General features: G+C 33.0%; 2 protein-coding genes across 2 annotated transcripts in view; both read right to left on the reverse strand.

The window, feature by feature from the left end:
• The window catches only part of LOC111047271 (cytochrome P450 4C1-like), a 437563-nt gene extending 429031 nt beyond the window's left edge, over positions 1 to 8532 (reverse strand). Inside the window, exons 1-5 of the mRNA XM_039432220.1 lie at positions 8378 to 8532; positions 3080 to 3253; positions 2364 to 2470; positions 1147 to 1234; positions 636 to 821 (exon numbers count right to left, since the gene is read on the reverse strand). Of these exons, the coding sequence (XP_039288154.1) occupies positions 636 to 821; positions 1147 to 1234; positions 2364 to 2470; positions 3080 to 3253; positions 8378 to 8396 (574 nt within the window). The 5' untranslated portion in view covers positions 8397 to 8532. The remainder of the gene's footprint in view (positions 1 to 635; positions 822 to 1146; positions 1235 to 2363; positions 2471 to 3079; positions 3254 to 8377) is intronic.
• Positions 8533 to 9444: 912 nt separating this feature from the next.
• Positions 9445 to 20251, reverse strand: LOC120352292 (cytochrome P450 4C1-like; the record flags this gene model as incomplete). Its single annotated transcript, XM_039432233.1, is given in 11 exon segments — positions 9445 to 9959; positions 10893 to 11072; positions 13518 to 13746; positions 14577 to 14686; positions 15340 to 15394; positions 16502 to 16628; positions 17057 to 17126; positions 17846 to 18031; positions 18490 to 18577; positions 18988 to 19094; positions 20057 to 20251. Coding segments are annotated over 11 exon segments (1505 nt in total), but the record flags the coding sequence as incomplete, so codon positions are not given.
• Between the last annotated feature and the right edge of the window lie 1724 nt (positions 20252 to 21975).

Here is a 21975-nt window from a genome sequence, read left to right on the forward strand (position 1 = left end):
TTATGAGATACTAAGCCGTTCTCAGACTTTTTTCTCTCTTTTCTGCTTAAAATAGTATTGATTAATAATGTGAATATTTCCGAAACGGTTTAAGATTCCGATATGCGGTTTCCACCATTCATTTTTTCTTCAAATTCCCTATCGAAATCATGTATCGCACGACCACTTTCCTATTTAAAAAAATGAAGTTGTATTCAATATGGCGGATCCAAGATGGCGGCTCAGATTTTTAAAGTCATATTAAAGTAGTTTTTTCAATTTGAGTAGGATCTTCAATCACACCCACCGTCAAATTATATTTGTGTATGAGATATTAAGCCGTTCTCGGACTTTTCACCCATCCTGTATGATAATGAATTCTATGGATGACTATGTATTACAAATTTTAAATTCTATGTATTACAAACTCACTCGACTAGGTTTTTGGCAAAATCGCAGCGGTTCTCAATCTGCTCTTCGGTCTTCACCCCCATCAGAGTCCCTGTCAAGAAAAATATAAATAAAGGTTACTTAACACTCAAAATATTGCCTTGATATGTAAAAATCAAATTTAATCCATATTCTACTCCTAGTAGATTCCTACTACTCCTAGTGATTAATTTGAGTATAGAATAGTATTCACAACTCTCACTCACCGCATAAGAAATCCAACGTGCATTTGCCAGTGTATTCACCAATGTCAAAAGTTGGTTTGCCAACTTGCTCTTCCAATTTCTGAACAAGTTCATCACTCTGCTCATTGAACGTTGTCAAGAAATTTTCCAAAAGTTTCTGATGGAAGGTCGGGTTCACCATTTTCCTCAATTTCCTCCATCTGTCACCTGCAATCGCAAACGAAATTGGAAAATAATAGAATTGATAATGAGGTATTTAGAAAGGATAGAATGATTAATTGAGGATTCTTAAAGTGAAATGGTGAATAATGTGCATAAGCTTTTTCATATAGACCTACATTATTCCATCATTATCACGAGACGACTAGTAAGGCAAAAATTTACTATTCAGATCAGGACAATCGGAAATCAGATGGAGAATGAAACATATTAGTATGTGTGTGATGAAAACGGAACGAAAAAGACAGAAAACAGAAGGTAGGGAATACGCAAAGTTACAGAAAGTAGACAACACACTGTCTGATGAACCCACCTGATGCTACAAATATTCCGTCACAATGAACTTTGAAAAACCTGTAGGTGGGATCCTTATTTGTTCCGTACTCACTACTCAGGATTGCCTGAAATAAATTGAACAAAATTGATAAATTCGACACAAGATAGTATCGAGAATCGACCGAAACTAATCGTGTTTAAAGTATGAAAAAATATATATAAAAAAAGGTATAATAGTGCTGTAACTCTAAAAACTGTATGCAATTAGATCTAATCACGAAGTATGTGTAACTTATCTTCCATAAGTAAATTATACTATAGATGAACATAGATTATATATAATCCATACTATATATAGATATATCTAATTCTCTACATCTCCAGTGCGCCTTTCAAATAGTTGTATCCAATAATTCAGTTGAAATATATAACAACGATTCTGTAAATAAATAAATTATGTATATATTTATTAGTTCATTGATAGAACAGGTAGTTAATGATTGAGCAATAATTCTTTTTCATTATGTTTCTATTTATGTGAGTGACCAAACTCCAGTTTGAATCTAGATTATCCAATGAATTGATTATCTTCAACTGAAATGATAATGAATGAGTAAGACTAGCCCCACAACTTTTTATATAAGAGTACTCGTTATGAGCATAATTGAGCCAAAATACTTTGACGTCACTCTTATTCAATAATCTGCTCAACGGGAAAATTTCAATTGATTTGTGTAGAAGCTAAGTAATTAAACCACTCAAGAGTAGAAGATAATTCCACTCAGCTCAATAGAGCTTGGTTTCATGACTTGGTGAAGATTATGTCATCAAGTTGCCTGATTTCAACAAGTATATTCCATTAACTATCTTCTATTTTTCTCAATATTGCAATGACTCCTAGGAAATATTTTCATATTTTTAGGAAGTAAAATATCATTATAATTTTCAAATTTGCAATATAACATAGAATTCTATTAATGGGAAACCTCATAACCTACTCAATTGTGGCTGATGCTTAAGCCATAGAATAAACAATCCAGATTTTATATCTTACATGATTCACTTTCTATAATACTACTCTAACTTGAGCGCTTTAGTCTAACTCTACTCACTCTGGAGTCCCCTCTACCAGGCCCAAAAGTACATACTATATGAGGCTATATTCTCTCAAGGATATTTATCTCGTTTCTCATTTTCCCAAGCATATTGGAAGGATAGCATTTTCTTTCAACATTCGTGTAATCTCATTATTACCTCGATGTGTTCAGGCTCAGCCAGATTCACCCAGAGGAATGGACCGAGCCACACTCTAACTGTGGGACCGTAAGTATTTATCAGATCCAGCTGGATATTGTTGAAGCCTGAAAATTTTATGGAAGACATTATCAAAAAACATATTTGAGTTATAATATTCAACGTGTACAATAAAATATGATGATAACTTTGACTAGCTTCGTTATTTCTAATGTAATATACTAAAATTCGAGAGAAACAGTTCAAATAAAATCAAAATGGACAGAAAACAATTGATGACGTAATGATACACAACATTACCTCGTTTGAGTATTCAAATGATGGAAGCATGAATCGTTGAAATGCTCACAATGATATAGCGCTGTTTATTGCATTCTGTTACTTGTATTCTATTACTGTAAATAATACTTTTCGAGAAATTAGAAAAAAAATTAGTTGAATTATTATTCTCATTGAGTTTCAGAAACTTCCCCGAAACTTTAGCTAGTGTCAAAAAAATGAATAAACTGTTATGCCTTTATTATAGAGAAATTAATAAGCCGACAAGAATGTTTATTTGAAAATGTTTGACTCGATTCTCATGAATTGTCTTCAGTACAAGCTACAAGAGTATTCTACTGAAATTGTCGAGTTCGTAGGGATGGGAGAAAACTAAACTTCTGTTTCGAAATGATTTTGAATTAAATTTTCATTCATACAAAATTATTTCGACCTACCTTCCATATCAAGGCCGAAAAACAGGTGAGCGTTGCCTATGAGAGGCAATGTCGGAGGACCTGGTATCTTGGATATCATTGCCGTAATCCGGTGCATTCTCCTCATGTACCAAGTAACAAAACCCATAGCAAACACCATAACCAGATATGGAAATAAGTCAGCAACCCTTCTCTCTAAAATGTTGCCCAACAATGAAAACATAAGAAATTTGTTCTGATAGGAATTTTAATATAAAACCAATAGCTCTTCAAATTGAAATACGAGAGTACCTTTTCTGCCAAAGTCACTTATTTATTCGCCAGAAATAAGAAAGATCTTTTAAACACGATCGGTTCCAGCTAATTTCCTGAATTTTTCGGAACCAGTCGTGTCATTGAAAAAGAATAAAGATTACCAGTGTGATTTCAATATAAAAATCTATCAAGTAACCCTTTGAAAATAATTTCAATCAATAGTTTTTGACATAATGATAAATCTTGTTGTACTATTGAACTGTTACTTTGAATATTTCTATAACATTTGATTATGTCGTTCTGTGAAAATATGGTGAGTGAATGTGTCACTGTAATGAAGATGGGTAAGTTTTGGTTAACACTCTAACCGAAACATGGTCAGAACTGACCTGAACCGAAACATCCGGTCTCACAGACCGGGTCTTGCTCAAAGTCTTATATTTGATATATTTTCCAATAAATATGAATTTAAATATTTTTCATTAGTAAATTCCAATTATAGTAAAGTATAATATAGATTTCAGTTGCAAATTATGTTATGGAAGAATAGAAAAAATTTGGAAACATTGATTTGTAATAAATGTATAATGTTGGATTTAAGAACACACACAATACAAAAATCCGTGTAAGATATACTATCAGTTACAACTCAGAACAATAATCATGGAGAAATATTTTATCAACATAGGCTTTATAGCAAAACTGAATGGTAATCATTGAAAATAATAATGTTTTTCATTGTTACCAAGAAACTTGTTTTAGCAAACGTTTTCAGCCACCAGTTATTTTATGAGCAATGAAAGTTCATAAATATAACTATAGTGGTCGGAATCATCTATTTTTTCAAATGAATGTTTATTTTGTGACACTTCATTGTGAAGCATCCTATTGATACAAGTTCCAAAGGCTTGTATTGTTGATTACTCATCCATTGTCATCAATTTTCCTTAACCAACGTTTTCTAAATTACAAAAATTAGTTTTCCAAATAAAACATGTCGATAAAATACCGAAATAATGAAGAGAAAAACATAAGAAAAAAAAATTGATGCTCAAAATATCTGTTAGTCGAAACATCCGGTATTCTACACCGGTAAAAAATGAACGTTATCAGAAAGATCCGGTAGCTGAGAGCGGTACGTTTTCAATAGATTGATGTTTACTTGATAACCGTGAGTTGGGGACTGACGAGCATTGTTGGAGAATGTTAAGGAATAGTGGGGGAGACTATAGAAAGGGGGGGGGGGAAATAGTGCCACTATAGAAAAAATAATTTTGCCTCTGGTCTCACAGACCGGTGTCTCGGTTAAAGTGTTGACCAGGTCTGTGCGCCACATAAAATTGTCGGGTATATGCATTTCCTCAAGACGTTTGATTTCAAGCTGTTTGAGAAGTCACCTTTGAACATCTCAGCTAGATAGACAGACGACTCGAGACTACCCAGAAGAAAATGTCGAGGAGCATACTTGGTGTACGGTTGAATCAGCGAGTCAAAAACACCCAGATTCTGCAGCAGGTGAGAGTTAAATATCTTCAAAAGGAAGCGCATCTCGTCAAATGGAAATGGGCAGGACATGGCGAGGATGGCACCGAAACGTTGGGCAAAGATCTGCACCGAATGGATTCCGCGCGACAGATAATTCAGAATGATATAATATGGAGGGTATTTGTTAAACTTCAGAAGGGTCTAAGAACAGAACCGCGTTGCGGAATCTGTGTGCAAAGAATGAGTGAATTCGGCCGAAATTTAACTTTATGAAAGGAAGGGTTATCCATTAAATTGACCAAGTAGCAGTGGCTGCTTTCCCAAACGTGAACATAATAACTTCCATAGACGTAAGGCGCTTACCCATGAATCAATAATTATTACCAAACATTCATTGTTTTTTCCTACAGTTACCTTGAAAAGTGACGATTCCTGCACTGATTACAGAACGCAAAGATTCACTTTTCCGCTCTAGTGCGGGAAAAATCTTTTCTGCACTCCAGATTTGCAACATGGCAACACAAAATAGTTGGTGGGTTAAATGGAGGATTAGTGCACGAAAACAAAAATTAAGTTGGTGACAATGACTGTGGTTAGATTTAGATGAGAATCATTTCAATGGCTACCCTACATTTATGATAAAATCCCAATCTAGAAATCCAAAACAAGAATAATGTTCATATAATCATAATTAAATAATTATCATTTACAAATTCTCATCATTAATAATAAATATTAGTTCTTTTCTATTGATAATAATTATTATCATTTCAACTGCAAGAAATGAGAAAAGTAGCAAATATACATTATAAAATTCGAATTTTGAGGTTAAATGATTACCGTTCGATATTCATATAAATAGAAATAATAAAAAACATAACAATACTACAATAAATATTCACTGTTGTCTATGTTATTTTCATAAATATTTCTCAGTTTACATTGAGAATTTTTCTCGGTAATTTGAGCAAAAGTCTAAATTTCTGAATCGTGTTTCAGTAATTTTTAGCTGGATGAAACAAACTTAGGTACGATTCTTCCCGCTAGGTCGCGCGCTTGTCGGTTCAGCCATCTTGTTGTGTTCAGCCATTTTGCAGCTCGGTTCAGCCAAAAAGCTGCTGGCGTGTATGTTGAATGTGAATTTTTTGTTCTATCTGTATTTTTTCTGATTCTTGAATGAATAAAAATGAGAATTTTGGCTGAGAATTTTCAACTTCAATTGGATTATTAATTTTTAAATGAATTAAGATTGTTATTAATAACAGCATCACACACACAAACATTTGATGGATTTCAGCCATCATTTTACCCATAATTATTCATTTTTCATATTCAATGGTAACTGTAGGAAAAGTTTAATGTGAAATACGTGAGCAAAGTTCCTCTGCTGCACCGAAAGAAACGTTTACGCCCGAGCCGTAGTCGAGGGCGGAATGGCTTCTTGACTGTCACTTTGCGCACTAGTTGCACAAATAACTATTCCAAAGAGAATAGAAGGTAGCTTCCGATAGAAATATTGGAGAATATTATACATAACAGTTCGTTAATATTCACTTTGAACTGTCAGCATTTCTCATTAATAGTACCAATGCTCCCCATTCAAACAATGCTGATACATTGATGTGAATCTTACTATAATTGATTTACATCACATAACCTAATAATATAGTTTACATTAAATGAGATGATGATCATTATGTTAATGATCACACCTATTTAAATTCAAATATTATTGGAGACATTTTATATTATATTAGTTAATATATTATCAACTCTCATTAAATGAAATTATATATCATGAAAGTCAATTATATTAGGCGAGCAATTTCTGTTTGTATAATGTGTGTTGGATGTATGTCGGACGGATCTCGAAATCGGCTTTAACGATTTTGATTAAATTAGGAAATAGTGGGTTCGCGATAAAAAAATATTTCTAAGAAAACTTGCTGAAGTTCTTTGAGGAAGGTTTTTTGGTCCCTTAATTAGCAGCTGATCAGAAGAGAGTTTTCCATAGTCTCTTGAAAACAAGTTAAACAGAGTGTGAGCAAGTGAGAAAGATTATAATAGATGTTGAATTACCAAATTTGGCGACCATATTTTAATACATTGCAGGATTCATGAAGAATAGGTACAGAAAGTAACCAGATGATAGCAATACGGAAATTATATTATAATGTATTAACATTTTCATCCAATGAGAGCACCTTCCCGGAACCAAAATTCTACAGTGACGAGACTATATTTATTTATTATTCCAGTTTTATTCAGCAAGCCATATTTGTTTGTATGATAGATCTCGGAAACGATTATAATAATTTTGATTGGATTTGGATTATAAATATCTCGCAAAAATAATCTTATCTTTCAATTCTCGTAGCGAAGCACGGGTGTCCTGCTATTATAAAACCTGCAGTTAAAATCCATCGTCATCGCGATAGCGTTTCTAGAGTCGCGCCCAGCTGCTTCCAATAATCGGTATTTTCCAAATGATAGTTTTTGTTAAATTTTGAAAATTTATTTGTAATAATTATTCCTTTTTAGATCTTGGAAATTAATTAGTAATATTGGTTGCTTAGAAAAAGAAACTTCCAATGCTGGATCTCCAAATATCAAAGGTTGACAAGGTTAATCGATGAAATAGTATGAAAGTTAATATCTGAAGTTAATTCAGAAGATACTGCTGAGGAAAAGATATGAGATATGAGAGAAGTGGATGAAGAAATATGAGATAAAAATATTGTCTCGAGAAGATGGTAAGCCAGTTAATAGGTGATAATTTGAATTGCATGATATAAAATATAGTAGAATTCTGTAGATAGAAAGAAGAACAGTATCGTTAAGTATATCGTGGAGTGGAATGAGATATCCATAAAAGGGAAACAAGAAGAGAAAAACGGATGAAACATAAGAAACCAGCAATGCGTGTTGTAAGATGTAACCAGTGAGTATAGAATGTAATGAATTACACTCACTGGATGTTGCTAGTCCAACGTTTATTGTATTAGGCTATAATCACAATCCCAAGTGAGCATTTTGATTTATTGCAATGGAGTTTAAAAAATTTGTTTTTCAAGGAGTTTGATATTGTAATAATTATTATGTCACAAAACATAAATCAAATTTTTCATTGTAATGAATATCTTATGAAGAGAGCTACTGTCAATCTTAAAATGTCAAGATTCTGATAATCGATAGCATAGAATCTATTCTTTACTAAATATCATAATTTCTTGTTATTTTTCAGTCTCTTTTCAATAAATTTAGGATGATACGGTACTTTTTTCAGCGATCCATGGGTTCTATCATAGGTTCTGAGAGATTAGGCTAGTGATATATTGTTGACGTGCTACGTTTCATTGTTTCCTATTCACAAAAACATCGTTGATCATAATACTCTATGTTCCTCCACATTTAAATCCATCGATAATAATTTCTCAAAAAATAGAATTGTCACAGCCACTAATTTATTCAAACAAATATGATTCCCAATCAATCCCTCATTATTGATTATAATAAATCGATAGTAGTGTTACTTCCAAGAGTAATTCCATTCAATTATAAATACCATATATACAGTACCTGTTTCTTTGTACTCCATTATTCTCGGAGTATACTTTGCAATATCATACCACCCACTTGCCCAACACAATACACTGCACAATAGCAGTGCAAAAAGATTCTTGACGACAATTCACTTGAACAGTTGAAAACGAACTGAGCTCAAGTAATTGAGAAGTACTTGTATCGGGAAAAAAGTTACGCAACTTTTTTGGGGATGCTGACTGGAAACAGGTTACAACTCCTGACTGAACTGTTTATGAATCATGCTAGCATGCTAGCGCGTCATACTTAACAAAAACAAGTTCCAAGTAAATAATCAGTCCTGGAAATTTTTTTGAGTCATACCAACATTGATATCTCATTGTTGATTTATTGCTAGTTGAATAATATTCAAAAATTATACCAAATTCAAAAATTTACTGCGAAGTCTGCTTTTATGAAGTGGAAAACTGTGGCTTCAGAACAAGTCGATCATCATCCGGTAAAACGTTACAGAAGTAGCTTATCATTGAAAAAATATATCAGAGGATATCCCATGGTATAAGGCGTTAATGTTTCAAACTACACTGTTAACTCGAGCCGATAGTCATTGCAGTTCTTTTTTGTGAAGCTAGATGTCGCTGATAGTCTCTTAAGACTGTGCTGTTTTAACACTCTCACTCGGCCAAAACAGTAATAATAGACAGTAATCGGCTTGAGTTCACAAAAAATTGGCTTGAAATTTGGTACAAAAAACGAGCTACACCATGGAGTATCTTGTTATGGCATATTTCTTCTATGCTATTATCTACTTAGATCAGCTACCTAAAGTTTTACTGGACAGTCGCAAAACAGTGAGTCAGTTCTATCAGCTTCCAATGCAGGTAAGCGCTGGTTCATGCTCTTGTAGGTCAGCTGTTCCAGAGCTACATTACAACGTTGCCACTTTGATTGTCAAGCATCCTTCCAGAATACGCTAGATGGAACAGTGGAAAAAAATACTAGTCTCTTCCAAAGGACAACTATATGAGTGCAACTCAATAATTGAAATGTTCGCGTAAAATCAAAAAATCTAGAAATAATGATTATTGAAATAAAAAATATTCTGAGGAGGAAAAACTGCTAGAATTATCATTGAAGTGATACTCTCTTTAATATCAATAATCAATTAAAGGCTAGTATTATCACAGAATATACAAACAACAAAACAATACAAAATATAGATAAATACAATAGTTAATTCAAAATGAGTAAATATCATGAATTGAAAATTATTATTCTATTCAAGTACGTACTTCAAATTGATTCAGAATAGAAGAATAGATAAATAGTTGGGATGAATGAAAAGGTGTATAAATAATAGTTGAGAATTTTAAATTATGATCACTAAAACATGATAATAGAACGAGAAGTTCTGCTAAACAGAAGAATTTAGAGAATTTGAAGAATGGTTGAAATTTATCCTATCGTTTTGTCAGTTGAACTGGATATCCATGAGTTAGTTCCAGCATGAAAATATTATTGTACTCTGCATTTTCTAGATTGAGGTCAGATGTGATCTTGTATTTTCTTATGACACTTCCAACCATTGTTTTCATCGAAAGCATAGCGTAGGCATGTCCTGGAACATAAAAGAGCTGTTTCAGTTATTACGATAATATTATTAATAGTAGAAGTTGAAGTGTCATCAATCTCATAGTTGTTAATATAAGTGAAATAATATGTTAGAATTTATTATTATTCTATTGGTTAACATACGAAGAGAGAGATCAGTTATCTCAGCAAGAGATAAACTATTTTTTTTCTATTAGTTCTGAGCAGAATGAAAAATATTTCATCCATTTTTGATTAAAATATTTCACCCATTTTTGTACTAGCTACACCCTTTGTATGGGTGACCACTTTGAGACGAACTCCATTGATTATTTTTTTTCAGTTCCAAATATCGCTTTCCGATGGTCCGGAACCCATCTAAAGCTTTAGGTCCACTCATCCCTCATCGTCTTCCGTCTCATTACTCACGCATAAGCCTAGAGCTCATGTGGCCATCAAACTCATAGCAAAAACAAAGCAAGTATAGAGAGTACTTATAGCATCAACTTATTAGCGAAAAAAGAGAGTTTGAGTAGGTTTACCATATCCATGAGGAATTATTCTTATTCAATACGAAATTGTCAAGTAGGTTGGCCCACTCAATTGAGAGAAATATTTATTTCAATCCGATTTATGTAAAATTTTCCTTAATATGAAAGAGATGATGCAAATGTGGAATCGACAAAGATTAACTTGCAAAATTAAAAATTAATTGCATTTAATGAGGAATTATAATTCTGAACTAATATTTTACACTCCAGTCAATTATTGTTCATCAATACAAAATACAGAGTGGACTTTATGTTAAATGTTGTTATTCCGTAAAGTTTCCATGGAAATTCATTGACTGTTCATAATGATGGATCAAATATTTTTATTGAGTTTGGCAAATTCTATCTGTTTCATGTGGCATATGGTAAACGAGTTGACAATTAATAGTAATTCGATTAAATTTGAATACCTGGACAATTTCTGGGTCCGTATCCGAACGGTAGGTAGCTGTACTTCGGTCTCTTGGCAACTTCTTCAGGCAGGAAGTGATCAGGGTAAAACTCCTCGGGCTTTTTCCAGAACCTTGTATCACGATGCACGGCGTAGAAGCAGATTTGGATCGATGTGCCGGATGGCAGAACAAGATCACCTGGAAATAAATTTTAATTAATAGATTATGGATTTTTCATTCAGATTCTTCCCAGATTACATGCTCTTCCAACAACGTTTTGCCCACTTTTTATCTATGATTAGAAGGATTTAATTGTTCCAACTGATTAATTAAGTTTGATAAGTCAGAGACGAGAAATCAATCTTTTTTTTGTCGAGATTGAACTAGTGATTTGAGTTTTCTCTGAAGATTGAAGACTTGAGTCCATCAATTAATCATAATCATGATAAGATGATAAATTTTCATAAAATGTGATGATCTCTCATATGAGCTACAATTCTCAGAATGTAGTCAATAGCTACGAGTAGAAAATGACAACGAAGATCCGATAACAAGAATAACCAATATTTTCAATAATTGAGATCTATTCATGCATTGGATTTCCATCTATTTCTCCCAGTTCAAATGGAATTTTTTTCATAAAAAATGTAATGAGCTCTCGTATGAGTTACGATCCTCACAATGTAGTCAATTAATAATATTAACTTATTAGTAACTACAAATAGAAATTTACTAACAAAGATCTGGTAACAAGAATAATTGAAAGCTTCGATTGTAAGGCTTATTTTTGCAATGAATTTCTATTAATATCTTCAGCTTGAAGGGGAAATTCAGAATCGATGAATTTGAATACTCTTTGAACAATTTCATATCAGTTAGTTGAGCTCTAAAAAATATTACATAAATTTTAGCGTCTCTGCGAGTATAATACGAGTGTGTAAAGTTTTTTTTGTATTCTAGAAGAGAATAGTAGCCCAGTCAACAAAGTGTTCTAGAGGGAAAAGTGTGGAAGACAATTTTTGACCCCGCCGTTCTGTTTAGGGTAGTGAGGAGGTGAACATATCAAAAGTCCCAACCCCTACCCACTGTGTAAGGGGGTGGGGGTGGTTCAAAGGTACCATGTTTTGGTTTCTGGCATATAACTCGAAAATTATGCATTCTACAGTCATGACCATTCGCTAAGAAATTGAAGCTTACATAATTTCCTACAATATTGATTCATAACTTTTTCTATATCTCTCTCACTTTTCGAGATATCCGCTCTATAAGATGTGACATTTTTGAAAAAAACACATTTCCCTTGAATTTTCTGCTTTTTTTGCTCTTATAACTTTTTGAATATCGATGGGAAAAATCCATGCTGATCATGAGCTTTTAGAGCATCAAATTCTCTTCAATTTTATGTATAATTTCACAAGTTTACGCACATCCCCACGACTGTTGCAGCAGCTTCAGTGTTGAGTGTGATATCTTCAGTTATGCAAAAATAGACCAATTGACAAAGGAATTTGGAGAGAATGTTTTGAACACAATTTTTGACTCAGTAGCTTTGTTGGGACCCGTGAGGAGGTGAACATATCGAAAGTTCTTATCCCTACCCCTTGTGTTAAAGGGATGATGGTGGTTTAAAAGCTGCATTTTTCAATGTTTTGCTTACACGCTCATATCTTGAGAAAATGCGTTCAACCGACATGACTAACTATTCAGAAATGAAGCTTGATAAATTCTGTACAATATTTGTTCCGTGGTGATTTGTTATTTCTCCAACAGTTTTCGAGATATACGCTCTTAAAATTGTTAAAATAATAGCTTTCGATCTAAAAGCTCATGATCAGCATGGATTTTTCCCATCGATATTCAAAAAGTTATAAGAGCAAAAATAGCAAAAAATTCAAGGAAAATGTGTTTTTTCAAAAATATCACATCTTATAGAGCGGATATCTCGAAAAGTGAGAGAGATATAGAAAAAGTTGTGGAATCAATATTGTAGGAAATTATGTAAGCTTTAATTCCTTATAGAATAGTCATGACTGTAAAATGCATAATTTTCTAGTTATATGCCAAAATCCAAAAAAATGGTACCTTTGAACCACCCCCACCCCCTTAGCACAGGGGTTAGTGGTGGGGAATTTTGATATGTTCACCTCCTCACTACCCTAAACAGAACTGCGCGGTCAAAAATTGTCTCCCAACTTTTCCCTCTACACGTTTTTTTTGAGCATTCATTGCCTGGACTATAGTGGAAGATGGGGAAATATCTTGAAATAGTTGGTTTTCCTATCTAGCTATGTTGTCCTATTTAGCTATCTTGCCCTCTCAAAATTACGGCTTAGGGGTTATTACTCGATTAAGTATTCAGGGCGAATTTGAAGAAAGCGGCGGTCGATGTTGTGAGCTTGTGCCAATCACGATCAAAGTATGAATTTTTGGTACTTTTGAGATACTTCGAAACCTCGATATTCCATTGGATTCAAGAAAAAAAATTCCAATTTATTGATTGGTTGTTAAAGACCCTGCACCATTCTATACAGATGTAAGATCTTCCACTTTCTGTGACCTTGTGGTCTACCTTGATGAACTCAATGATAAATATTATTTGAAACAAAATGGAATTCTGTGATAGTTTCTTTTTATTGCACTCACCAATATCGTGGTCCCTTTCCAACTGCCTCACAATGACAGGGACAGAGAACAGTCTGAGGACCTCTTTGAGCACCATTTCCAAGTAGGGGAGGGTGGCCAGCTTGTGGATTGTGAACTCTCCATCCCCCACCACGTCAACAATTTCTTGGTACACTTTCTCCTGGATTTCGGGGTAAGCTCCTAGTAGGGCAAAAGCATAGGCAGTCGCTACACGTGTTGTGTCAGCACCCTGCAAATTTCATGAGATAATATATTTTCAGAAATATAAGTAATATATTATTGTTATTCTATTTCGCTTTAGTTCGACCAATCACATAGTTTCTTCAAACTACATCTGCATCAATCCACATCCAAAAATCGAACATGTTTCATCATTCTGTTCAATCCAATATTCGATCAGAAATTATTTGACGTTTCATATTTCAAGGTTAGATAGGTATGAATGAATACCTTCTTTAGGATGCACACCTGAATCGATTAACTTTGCTCTGATAACCACTATGGAAGAACTAACAGAACCAATGTAGGAAGGCTGTTTAAAGCTACAGCAACTTATGAAGAATAATATGTTTAATTTTAATTTTGTTTATGGTATACCTCCTATTTCTATGATTGATTCTATTTGATTTATATTATCACTTATACTATCAATTTCCTATTATTTATTCATTGGATAAAAAAATTACAATATCGGAATGAAAAAATAGGCACTTATAATAGCTGCTTATGATAAATAGACAGGCAAGGAATTTGCAATCTCTACGAATTGATGTTGAAGATAAACCTTCGATTATAGACTACCTTGACTATGATATGAGAAATGTCAATAATAGTTGATGGCATGATTGGCGTGACCTTGAAAATAATAATTTCACTTTCTTTACTCATTTCTTCTATCAGTTTCCTCTCCTCTCTTCATCAGGTATGAGTTTCCTGTCTCTAGGTATGAGTGAGAATTATTAAATCAGAGATGAATAACAATTCGATTTTGTAATTATTCGTGAAACAAGGACTCAATGATATAATACATAATAGAACATAGTAGAATACTCAACTTACCGCAATGAATGTATCTGTTGTAAGGTATGTAAGTTCATCGATGGACATGTGCTTGAACTGCTCGAGAATGGTGTCCAAATAGATGGATCTCTTTTTATCCAGGTCATCAACTGGACAACAGAAATTAAATTGAGGAATTGGTAGAAAAATGCTGCACTCTTCATTAATACGAACAAAATTGAGAATCAATACAGGTTCTTCTCATTCCTTGCATAAGTCATCTAAGTATTTATGAATTTAACAATGTAATGTATAAGTCATCTAAGAGCATGAGCACTAATATCGGTATGAAATGAAAATAGAAGTTCTATGCTTACCATAAAAGTTCATCTATCATAGAGAAACGGATCAAATTAAAAAAAATCACTGCTTATTGAACTCTGGTGAACAACAATTTTTAACTGATATTGGCCTGAAATGAAAATAGAAGTGCTATGAAAACTATAAAAGTTATTCTATTATAGAGAAACGGATCAAATTTAAAAAAATCACCGCTTATTGAACTCTGGTGAACAACAATTTTTAATTTTTAAGAGTATATTGAGGTAAATAGCTTTACTTTCATTTCCAATTCAAACTATTATTCATCCTTGAATGCATAGATGAGGAGGATGAATGATAACTTATCCTTCTAATCAAGCATTTTGAATTATGATTTCTGCTCATTTTTCAATATGCTTTTCGTAGAGAAAATTCACTCAATGTAAAAATTAACAACTAATGGTATTGATTTCTATCAAAACCGATAAAATCCTTGACTTACTCAGTCCATCCTTTGGATCCTCAGCCTGTTTGATACTGATCCTCTCAAGAATTACCTGAGAAAGATGAAGTAAAACATAAGAAAAATCATTTTCTAGAGAAAGGCTCGATAATAAATCGTGATCGCGAGACATTAATGCGAAGGCGATTCAAAGTTAGTTAGTTATTGATCAAGGTTGACGAACTTTAATTTGTCTTGAACTAGATTCAATAGTATTCAACTGCCGTGCTTGAAGCTAATAGACAAAAGATAATTTGGAACCAATCGCAACGATCAATAATATGATTTAATAATAATTAAAAAAGTAACAGTTTTTGAAAGAGATAAAACAAAGAAAAATGAGGAAATCTTTAATACCCATTCGTGCCCACTGATCCCAGATTGGAACAGTTCATTATTGATGATATGATGTGAATAATATGAATTTGAAGGTGGATTTTACAATCCAAACATGATATCATTGCTTGAATGAAGACATTTATCACATTCCAGATATTCTTAGTTTTTTATGAGTACAGAATATTAAAGTCCATGAGTTTTGACGTGTCATGTCATCAAATGGGAAGTGAGCTAAATATTTTTCTATTCATGTGAAAATCCCTCATTTTTATTTTTATCGATTATCAATATTCATTTCTTCAATGATTTCATGAAATTTCTTAGAATGGGTCATTCACAGTAATTGGAAATAGGATGTTTCTGAACAGGATCAGTGGGATTTCTGATAGATATTGAACCTATAATATTCACGTTATATGATGACAGATGATCTAGATTAATGGTTTGAGGAGTCAGCAGGTAACTTACAATTTTTTCAAATCTTTCATTTGAAAAATGAACGCAGCATGCACTGTTAATTCTCTATGAAATCTATTCAGAACTACAACAGCATTGAGAATTACTCTATTCAAGCTATTTGAATAGACTTTTTTTGAGTTGTTCAAATAGCATCATATGAAACTTTCATTAGAACAGCCAACAGGATGTAGTTGTGTCAAACCTGTATAGAAATATTTGTTAATTAACTAATTGAATATCAAGTCAGGAATACCAAGTTCACCAACAAATAAAAGTTACATTACTCTCTGATCAATCAACAGGTATTAATTGATTGCAGTAGCTAAGGAATGTCGGAAAACATGAGGTACAAGTGTGTACTCACCTGCTTGGCAAAGTCATGCAGTGGTTTGACGAAGGCATTCAGTTGCTTTGACCAGTTGGTGAAACGGAAAATCCAGTCCGACTGGTAATGGAGCGTGTAGAATCTCTTCTTGATTATTGTTACCGATCTGTAAAATTAAATGGAAAATAATCATGATTGCACTTGAAGATAATAATCAGGATAATAGTTGTGTAGTGTAGTAATAGTGATGGTTTTGTAGTGCTACAGTGAAACAACTTCAATTACATTCTACATAATATTCTTCAGGATTCAAGTGAAACATCAATTTATCACTCTAATGATTCAGTAGCTCAGTAATTGAATTTTCATGTAGGCTAGTATTTTTGCAACTTTCAGTTTACTTATGATAGATTCGTCAAACATCAATTTTCTAATTGAAAACTACTTGCTATTCGATCATGTTGAATCTGTGCGTTGGATGTTCCAGTTTTATCCAAGTTATTATCGGAATTATTATATTATTGCAGTTCTAAATGAGTTTATAAATGAACAGTTTGCATGGGGAATTGAAGGAATATAGGGTTTATAACTTACCCAACCACATTCTTGGCGAAATCACAACGATTCTCAATCTGTTCCTTGGATTTGACACCCATTAGAGTACCTGTGAATTGATAGTAGTTAATATCGATCGTATTAATTTAAATTTTGTTGAATCATATTATTGTAGAAGATGTATGAATATTCATTAGAGGAATCGAATCTCATGAGTCCAAGCTCATTAGTTATCACAATGTGCGATTATGATAAGCTTTTAAAATCCTACCAGCTCATGCGTTTTGGCTCATTGAAAACGCTTCAGCTATCAATCACCTCATACTCAAACAGAGCAATTCATCATGAACCTTTTCCATTCTCACATCCACATGGATTCATGTCATCTCAGTCGATAAATATTATATTTGCATTAGTTATTTTAATATTAAATTAATTTTGTTCAAAGTTGTTTGATGATCATAAGTCCTTGGAAGTTTTAAGTTGATGGCAGGATGAAGGATCGATCGATCAATCCAGAAATAGTAAAAAAGTGTATACAATTATGATTTTGATCTGGTAACTTCATTGGTTTCTTATGCAAAGCTATAGGTGAATAGCTTGTATCAAACACAACCTAGTAAATTACAATGTATAGGCTAGTCATCAAATAATTGTTAATATTCGATAAAAAATATCAATTTATCTTATTATTTAACATTCTAAAATGATGGTGGCAATGAATAAATTCTTTCAATCGATTGCTTCGATTAATCTGATTCACTCGATAAATACATTCAACAGATCTATTAATCGTTTTATTGTTTTTTGGATATCAGTATCACTCACCACAGAGGAAATCCAGTGTGCATTTTGCCGTATAATCACCAATGTCAAAGGTGGGTTTCCCAACCTGTTCTTCCAATCGCTGAACAAGTACATCACTCTGCTCGTTGAAAGTTGTCAAGAAGTTTTCCAGAAGTTTCTGGTGGAAGGTTGGGTTCACCATTTTCCTTAGTTTACGCCATCTGTCACCTGGAATCGCACATCAAAGAGGATTTCCACGATGAACAATGAAGTGGAGGATAATTATTGACTCACAAAAGATACGATGAATGGAAAATTACAAAGAGAAACCATAGAATGCATTTTCCAAGATTGATAAAATGACAAATAATAAAAGGATAGGAAACGACAAAAAAACATTGAAAAACATTTTCCAAGAATGCTTCCTGATGTCTTCAGTTTTACAGAATAAGATCATTCAGATGAGAGAGTAAGAATCAATCCTACATCATTATTACACTTTTAGTAGTTGAACCTCATAGATTTGGGTCTCTGAGGAATCAACTCGAGACACATAATATGTGAGTATGAGTCAAATATGTGATTAAGAACGGAATAGAAGGATGAGACCATACTCGAGAAACGGGGAAACGGAAGAGATAAATGTGAGAGGAAGTATAAAAGACTCATTTTCATGATTTACTCACCTGATGCTACGAATATTCCATCAGAGTGAGCTTTGAAAAACCTGTAAGTAGGATCTTTGTTGGTTCCATATTCACTACTGAGGATGGCCTGAGGAAAGAGAAACAGTAAAATGTCCAAATCAGTATTACAAGTGAGATTCTAAAGAATATGATTAAACAACACTTGAAAATAATATTGTATTTGGTTATTTACTAAGATATCTGCCACTGAATAAGATATTTTTCCACTTTCTGTTCTATTGGAAAAATGTCGTCGGTAAGTGAAGAAAAGAGGACCTGGTAAATTATTGCAGGAAGATGGAGATTGAATTTTCCATTAATTCAATTCGAATTTTCATGAAATTTTCAGAAGTCTGTTACTTATTTCGCTCTCTGGATTAGAATTCTGCATATTTTCAACATTATAATCAATTGCATAAGAATTTATAATATTGATTACAAATTTTCATAAAAATCATTTACATGGATTTTTATTTATTTATTTTTCGTTCAACCTACCTCAATGTGCTTCGGCTCTGCAAGATTCACCCAGAGGAAGGGACCGAGCCAAACTCTCACAGTGGACCCGTACGTTTTCATCAACTCCAGCTGAATATTGTTGTAACCTAAAACATGTAGTGGGGTTAGATCCATTGATGGAATCAACAACCAAATATTGTAAGAAATATTGTGGGGATGGAGATTTTCATTCAATTGTCATTGATTTGATATGTGCAGAAATGGGAATGACGAATTTTCCATGTAATTTGTACTACCTAGAATTAACCAAATATGGACGATTGATGACAGGAAGTTGCAAAATAAATGTACCTTTTATATTTACAAAAATGCTCGATCCATTATAATGTTAATCAAGAGTTTTCTTTGTAGCTAATTCTTATGAGGTTACGAGATTTGAATTATTCTAATCTAATGATAAATATTTAGTGTTTCAATTCAGATTTGAATGAAATTTCAATTATTCAACGTATAGTCTCAATAATAATCATTAGAGAGATTTACAAAAATCATGAATTCAAACTGACGGAGAAATAACCATAGCAAAGATCATTCCGGAACATTTTCTCAAAAGTATAAAGAATTTAAATGTTTTCAAATGCTGGCTCGTTGACCATGATTGTTACACCAATTTGATGATCAGAATTCGAACTAGAATATAATAATAGATTCTAGTATCCAAGAGTCCCATTTACTGATATGTAATGGCAATGATTGTTCTTGACAAACTGTTTAAACTTGGGAGCATATCACATTTATCTCTAAACAATTGATAAAGGACAAGTGTCGTATTCATACAATCCTATTATTCTAATTTTTATAAGAAAGCAAAGAATTTAGAATTCTCATAACTAAAATATTTCTGATAACATATTTCCGATGTTATCTCTATTATCAAAGGGAGCTTCTAGTATTATATCGGAACATGACGATTATAATGAAAATTTAATCATTCATCGTCAAAATATATTTAACGTGGAGTTTGATACCAATAATTATTGTCATTTTTCATCATTTCTTCTCATTCTATTCCACTAGTGAACCGTTATTTTAATCGATTTCAACTCACCTTCCATGTCGAGACCAAAGAAGGAATGAGCGTTTCCTATGAGAGGCAATGTCGGAGGGCCTGGTATCTTGGATATCATTGCCGAAATCCGTTGCATTCTCCTCATGTACCAAGTCACAAAACCCACAGCAAAGAACATGAGTAGATAGGGCAGTAGCATGATGACTCGCTCCTCTACACCAGTAATCCATTTTGCTGTAACAGCAGAAATGTTATGATGAGTAGAATAATTGAGATTCTTTTGGATTCTTGATGTCCAAGAATTATTGCGGATTAATCAGAAAGATCAAGAAGAGAAATAATTGATGAACCAAAAAAATTACGTACGGACTCACTTTTTTTCTGTAAATATGAAATGAATGACATCTTATTCAATCAATATGTTTATCAGAATGTTTTGCGAAGCAATTTCCAATAATTAACCTTTATCGGGATAAAATCTGAAGTACAGAGAGTTTTATTGAATATTTTAAAAATTAACTTTACAATAATTCTTTCTATGTTTTCCGTCAACAAAACAACATGAAGTTCTAGTAAAAATTAAAAAAAAATATACTTCGAAAACTTTCATGGGAAACATGTTACCAGCATCTCAGAAAGGAGTAGATATGAGCGATGTGTTTGTACTTTGATTCACTATTAATTTAGAAAATATCATAATCTCCATAGTTTGTCCATCATAGCTCAATAATTCAAAGCATTAGTTTGTAGAACACAGAGATGGAAGAGAAACCTTATCAAATGAAACCTTCTATTTGACATTTCCAATGTGGAGCCTCTTATCATTGATTCCATCAGAAAATGTGTCTATTACAACTACACAAACCTAACATCTTTTTCTCTCATTTTGACAAAAAAATTAATAATATACCGAACTGGATAAATCCAGCACGCATTTATTTCGAAATGATTTCGAGAAAATTCATCCAATTACTATCAAGAGGAATCAGATACGAGGCTACCAGCTGGGTATAATGAAGCGAGCCACTTGACTCTCAATCAAATAAAAACCAGATTAAAACAAAAATCCGCTTGAAAAAGTCTGGAAGCAGGCAAGTGGTTGATAGGTCATTTTTCCTCATCGCCAGATTGTTCACAGTCTGTTTTTCTCACATCCATCATGCAGAGTTTTGGGACTCGTTACATAAGAGGTCTCGAATCTCTCAATCCAAGAATGAACCAGGAACATTTCAGTTTTCTATCCCAAGGTCAGTCCTAAACGCGCTAGCCATATTCTAAGATAACGTTCTCCAAAAAGTTGTTTTTATACGAGTGTAGACTATAGTAAGAGGCATTGGAGAGGTCAATGTGGAACAATAAAATACACAATTTAAATGTTTATCTCGCGTATTATGCAAGCAAATTCTAGTGTGAGAGTTTAAATCTGACAAGATGAAGAGTATCATTATTGTCTGTTCCATTCAATGCCACATCAATAGGTTTTGATCTAAATGATAGCGATAATTATAAAGTAGATTCAGGAAGGATAAATTATTGCATGTAACAGTCTTAACTATACTCTGATTGTAGGTATATGGTAAGTGGAGCAGTTATCGCTCTGTATGTAATTTATTGCATTTAAGCTACGAGCTCTAAACGGTATTCAGTACGATCAAGGTCACTTGTTATGGTATAACACGAAAATGTGCGTTTTGTTAGTTATTTGATGGTAGGCAATGAGACGTTTCCACCTTGGTGAAGATATAAAATATGAGGGTTGTAAAGTTCCTGGTGGTTGTCAGTAATTGATAACAAGGAATTGATGACTTTGATGTTGATTTTTTGAGACAGAAGCTCGACAACACATAACGATTTTTAATATCAAAAACTGAATGGAAATTGTTTCGTAATATTTAACTTTTGACTTTCTCCAGTGAACACTGAGAATACATTAAAAATGATAAATGCTTAAAAAAAGT

Source organism: Nilaparvata lugens, chromosome 7 (assembly GCF_014356525.2).
Source record: "Nilaparvata lugens isolate BPH chromosome 7, ASM1435652v1, whole genome shotgun sequence".
Lineage (NCBI taxonomy): Eukaryota > Metazoa > Arthropoda > Insecta > Hemiptera > Delphacidae > Nilaparvata > Nilaparvata lugens.